The sequence below is a fragment of the Danio rerio genome, chromosome 11 (genome assembly GCF_049306965.1).
Source record: "Danio rerio strain Tuebingen ecotype United States chromosome 11, GRCz12tu, whole genome shotgun sequence".
Classification (NCBI taxonomy): domain Eukaryota; kingdom Metazoa; phylum Chordata; class Actinopteri; order Cypriniformes; family Danionidae; genus Danio; species Danio rerio.
Genome location: NC_133186.1, coordinates 21,831,449 through 21,837,500, shown reverse-complemented (window position 1 = coordinate 21,837,500; position 6,052 = coordinate 21,831,449). Strand labels below are relative to the sequence as shown.

General features: G+C 35.5%; 2 protein-coding genes across 3 annotated transcripts in view; one reads left to right on the top strand and one right to left on the bottom strand.

The window, feature by feature from the left end:
* LOC141376703 (uncharacterized) overlaps nucleotides 1–6,052 on the bottom strand; it is a 205,706-nt gene that overhangs the window by 161,418 nt on the left and 38,236 nt on the right. The window lies entirely within an intron of this gene.
* Nucleotides 1–6,052, top strand: part of nampt2 (nicotinamide phosphoribosyltransferase 2) — a 46,953-nt gene that overhangs the window by 36,751 nt on the left and 4,150 nt on the right. The window contains exons 7-10 of one of the 2 annotated variants that reach the window (XM_073915508.1): nucleotides 1,494–1,719; nucleotides 2,057–2,176; nucleotides 4,436–4,576; nucleotides 4,688–4,833. In XM_073915508.1, coding sequence (XP_073771609.1) covers nucleotides 1,494–1,719; nucleotides 2,057–2,176; nucleotides 4,436–4,576; nucleotides 4,688–4,833 — 633 coding nt within the window. 2 annotated transcript variants of the gene reach the window in all.

Here is a 6,052-nt window from a genome sequence, read left to right as displayed (position 1 = left end):
TTAAAAATGAAAAAAATTACATTTTTATTTAGTGAAAATGCCCACTCACTTTTGACAAGGCCTGCAAAAAATGATATTTCTGCCACTATAATACAAATGCACTATTATTGTTGCATTATTATTGTTTATTTTCTTGTTATGTACAAAGATTTTAAATATTTAATTTATTTCCCCTCTAATCATTTTCAATCATCACGTTACATTTTGGTCATTTTCTCTCCATATAAAATTTAGCCAGAGGCGCGGAACATATGACCTCTAAATAAAAAAAGGGTGCTTTGACATGTACCTATATTTAGCACCTCTATTTGATAGAGCGGCATAACAGTGCTTTCGCTTTTATGAACATAAAAAAACTAGTTTCGGCTATTACATAAATTTAATTGAACAAAGGGAGCCGTTTACATTGCGTTAACAAGGCAACTACTGATGCGTTTTGTGTAATGTTTCAAAAAGCTATGTCACAGCACGACAGTGGAAAATGAAATCGTATCCGTTCTCTCTGGCCCGGTTTGGCATGGAATGGAACAGTTCTGCTTAAAGAACAATTCAGCACCATAGTGGAAAAGTGGCTATAATCAAGCCGTGTGTTAAATTATGTTGGCAAAGGTTAGCAGCGCACAAATTCATGTTAGCATTGTTTTTAACTATGCTGACAACATTAAAATCCATGTTGAAAAATGTGAACAACATGCTAACAGTTTGTTAAACGATGATAGAAGCATATTAGCACAGATTAAAAAATCAATCTTAACTACTTGATCTCAACAACAATCTATAGTGTTTAAAGAACACTATACCCTAAATTTGTTACTAACATAAAAACATTCCTACACTGTCTCACTTACAGTACATTTTTTGTGGAAGTGGGAAAAAAATGACTACTGATTTATGCTGGCTAAAAATACTAGCATATCAAATAATATGAAGAAAGTCTGTCATACGTTAAACATGCTAACAACATGTTAGCAATTAGTAAAGTCATATCAAAACCATGCCAACAGCATTGTAGCATTGTTAAAGCTTACTATCAGTGTGTTAAATCATGATAAAAACTTGCTAGTTCTGCATCATATTATGTTAACAATTAACAATTATGTCAAATTATGCTAAAAACATTATAGCATTGTTAAGGTTTGCTGTCAGTGCATTAAATCATGTTAGAAGCAAGCTAACACTGCATCAAATGATGTTAAAAGCATGCTAAAGGTGTTGTAGCATTGTTAAAGTTTGCTATTAGTGTGTTAAATCATATTAGAAACATGCTAACAACATGTGAGTGCTGCGTTAAGTCATGCTAAAAGCATGCTAATAGCATCATAGCATAATTTAAGCTTACGCTTATTTGTGATGTGTTAAATCATAAATCAAGAAACATGCTAACATGTTAAATTGTGCTAACAGTGTTTTAAATCACATTTTTCATTAGCTTTTCACAAGGTATTAGCCTTTCAGGTGATTTGAAGAAAGTTTGTTTCTCTTTGTCTCTGTAGTACCATCATCTCGTGGGGACGGAGTCGAGAAAAAGACGCGTTCGAGTGTCTGCTGGACCAGTTTCCCTCTGGACCTGTGGCAGTGGTTAGCGACAGTTATGATATTTTCAAGGCTTGTAAGCACATCTGGGGAGACAAGCTGAAAGAGAGAGTGATGGAGAGGAGTGAAGATTCCGCCCTCATTATCCGCCCAGACTCCGGGGATCCAGCTGAAACCCTCTTAGAGGTTTGTGTATCATCTACTAAGTTTGTGTTCACTTCTGACCTTATGCTAGCCGTTTCAATGGCTGAACTTTATTTTTGGTGAAGTAAAGATTCAGACAAGCTGCATTTTGAGTGACGTAGGCTTGTAGGATTAAGATAGCATCTGCTGCTATATTGAGAGCTGTGCCTGGAAACATTGATTTTCTTTCTTTTTTTTTTTTTCTTTTTTGCTTTCAGATTGTCTAAAGATTAGTTTGTTTCTTGGTTTAAGTTGATGAATGAAATGGTGGTAAAATTGATTACTTCCTTTATTGAATTTTTATATGTCCTGAAATATGTCTTTTCTGTCTCACATTTAGGTGATAAAGATTTTGGAGGAGTGTTTCGGATGTTCTCTGAACTCGGTTGGTTACAAAGTGCTTCCGTCATACCTGCGCATTATCCAGGGGGATGGAATTGATTTGAACTCGATAAATGAGGTAAAGTAAATCACGAAAAAAAGACATTGACTAGGCTTCAAAACTTTGGGATCAGTAGGTTTGACCACTGACCAGGTTTATATATAAATATTCGACTTGAAATTTTCACCAGATGTTGATAACAACCAAAGAAATCCATATATGAAAAGAAAACAAATCTAATTAGTTTACAAATTAAGTTATGTGTAATGAAATAAAATGACACCAGAAAAAAGCATTGAACACATGAAGAAAGGGAGGTGTAGAAAGGCAGTGAAAGCCCAGACTGCAGCTGAAATCTCTCAGTAGTTATTCAGCAACCCTGTGCCCTTCGTCACTGTAAATGGATATTATCTGCTTCAGTCCAACATCTACATAAGCAGGATGATGAAGATGAAACCAGAGTGGACATTTCAGTAAGACAATGATCCAAAACACAGCCAAGGAAACTTGCTTTCAGAAAAAGAATATAAAGCTGTAGAATGGCCCAGCCAATCTCCTGACTCGAATCCAATAGAAGTCCTAAATTTGTTTTGCTTCTACAATATGCTCACACATCCTACAGTCTAACATTAGTATATGTACATTTGTTGCAAAGTAAAATTGGAATCGGTAAAACTAATAACTGATTTTTGCAGTTCAGAACATTTTATTTTTATAAGATTTTTAAGTTTTTATTCTTTTTTGTTAATATCATATTCACAGATAGTTATGTTGCACATTGCACTTTAAAAATAGGTAACTATTGTACTATTTAACAATATTAGTATGTTGACAGTATTTTGATTAATTATTAATTACTTAAGTTTTACTGACCCCAGACTTTTGAACAGTATAATTAAAATTTAATCCTGTGTGGTTTACAGTAACAAATCTTAAAGAAGTGCTTTCAAGGGCTTTAAAATTAGCTTTTTTTTCAATGTTTGATGTAATCTCAATCGAAAAATGAATAGAGGGTTGGGAGTAGGCCCTCCCTTTTTAAAAAGTAGCTAATAGTGTTTATATCACAGCTTATATTGTTTATATCACCAGTGTGAGTGGTTGAGCTCAAGCGCATCAAATGAAAAGCAAATGAGAAGGGGGCGGGACATGTCAGACACTAGAGAGCATTTGATTGGTCAAGCTTTGATGAGAAACTGAAGTATGAGGTGGCGTAAAAACCATTGACCCATTTAGACGGAAGTGACAATCCGCAAGCTTACGTGCTTATATCGGTTTTATATCTCCTAAATGCGAATTTTGTCACAGTTTTGGAGCACACCAACATCCCTAAAACTAACAGGCTGAAACTAACATCTAAAAATTTAATTTTTAATTTCATTGGAACCTTTTAAATCAATGATTTATAAGCAGACATCATAAAAAAACTCTGCTATGTAAAATGAATAACAAATCTCTAGTGAAGTTTATAAATCTCTGATCAATAATACGATGTGACATTGATGATGTGAGCTTACAGTCATACTTTTTGGAAAATATCCCAGTTTTACACAAAAAACAAACAAACTGAGCACTCCTGCCATTAAACCAAAAGGACAAAACAAATAAGATGTGCTGAAATTCATGTTAATTTTTCAATTATCACACAAGTTGCAAACTGTTGTTTAAATTAACTGCAAATTAGATTGCTTAATGAGTAATTAAGATACATGTGTTAATTTAGAGAAATGCAAAACAGCAGCATTTTCTCTCTGTTCTCAGACTTTTGGAACACACTCACTCAACTAGCAAGCTACTGCCTATTAATTACTGTCACAAATTGTCAGACAATTTTTACTGTGGCCGAATGTTCATAATTCATTTATGACGGATTATAAACGCTATTACGTTGAATGTTTGATAATATAGAGGTAACTCATTGATTATATTCTGTATTGATCATGCTTTGTATTTTAAGTGAAGTTTTTAAACTAATTTCGAGAGGAGCACGTGATATAATTGACAGCAGCTGGCCACCTATCTACACTCATTAGTTAGCCAATCAGATCTATCCTAACCCACTATAAGTAGCCTAGCTAGACATTACTCCCTTATCTTCGTTCTCCGAAGAAACCCCCCATCCACCCCTTTCTCCTCCTTTTCTCCTTTACAAAAAGGGGAGCTCTCGAGAACCACCTGATCTCGTACTCCCCTCACATGCTCTATGGACCTGGCGGGAGCCCTGGGCTCAACTATCTCTGAGCTCAGGGTTCTCTCCCGGGACAGCATGCCAAACCTGCTTACAGCTGTCAAGCAATATCTAAGTGTGAACTCTTGAATTGTCTTTTTCGGCTAGCGTAGATTCTGCAGAAACTGAGCGATGAGGGTTGGAGTGCTGAAAATGTGTTTTTCGGTTGTGGAAGCGCACTCCTGCAGAAAATCAACAGAGACACACTTAACTGCGCATTTAAGTGCAGCTATGTGGAGACCTGTGGCAAAGGCGTAAGTTGTTGTTTTTTATTATTGACTTCTTATTTTATAGAAGTCAAAAATCGTTATTTAGCATGATGTACTTGATTTTGTATTATAATGAAGTGACTTTTGTTTGTGTAGATGGATGTCTATAAGCAGCCAGTGACGGACCCATCTAAAGGATCCAAGCGTGGTCGTCTCTCTCTTAGAAGAAACTCCGATGGCTTCATTGAGACGGTGGAAAGAGGAGCTGGCAAACCAGAGGAGGTTAGATCAGCTGTGTACTTGTAAATTATGCACAGATTTTTATTTATTTTTTATTATTTATATTATATTATTTTATATTTATTTATTTAAAAATAAATAAAAAATTACAAAACATATTTTTAATAAATCATTAAGGTTAATATTATTCACCCCCTTAAAAAACTATATTCGCCCAATGACTTGCCAATTTAAAGTAATTGGCCTAGGTAAAGAGCTCCAATTTTGGCCTTTTATCAAGATGTAAAACAAGTATTTTGTGTCTCCAGAATGTGTCTATAACATTTCAGGTCAAAAAACCCATCACCCTGTTGAATGTCAATTTTGGGGTCAGAGGAAATTGTAGCTGTTTTGCGCATGTGTCTTTAAATGAAAATGTCATGATAAAGCAAATATGCAGAAAGCAACTCTGACAGGATGAAAGGGAGACCCACATTCACAAATACCACAGTCAGATGAATGAGGCACACACACACACGTTTGTTTTTGTGAAAAGTGGGTACATTACATAGGTTTCTATTCATTTTATACTGTCCAAATCGTATGTTGTATTGCCCTCACCCTACCCTACCCCTAAACCTAGCCTTCACAGGAGACTGTGTGCAGTCTGAGAGTTACTCTCTGATTAAATTCTTTCTGTGGGATTTATAAGCTTTTTGAGAAATAAGGACGTCACCAATGTGCTCATATTTCACCTCCTTTTTGTAATTCCTGTGTCACACCCATGTCATTATACAAATGTGTGCCCTGATATGTCACAAAACACACACACACACACACACACACACACACACACACACACACACACACACACACAGAAGTTTAAAAGGTGCAATGTTTTTGCCCATATACTCGCAGTATAAATTAACAGGATGCCCACCAATTGGGTAAATATGCTTCTGTATAAAGGCCCATATACAAATTAAATCTGTTTAAACGTCCACAAACCAGCACTCCTGTTGTGTGATTGAAGCGTCCTCGCTGATATTTGTTTACACAATGCAGATGTGGGGATTCCAACTGTTGTGAATTACATAGCTTAAAAACTATAAAGTTTAAAATCCTATAAAAAGTACAAAGTGTAGCACTTACTGCTTCTTGCAGTGCTGTTAGACCACAGAGTGGGAAAAGAACTTTTAATCCCAGTTTCTTTGCAAATCCTGTCTTGTGGATATGTTTATATGCGTTGCCACAAAGACATGGTAATACATGCCTGTCAATCAATATCGGTGTGCAGGGAAA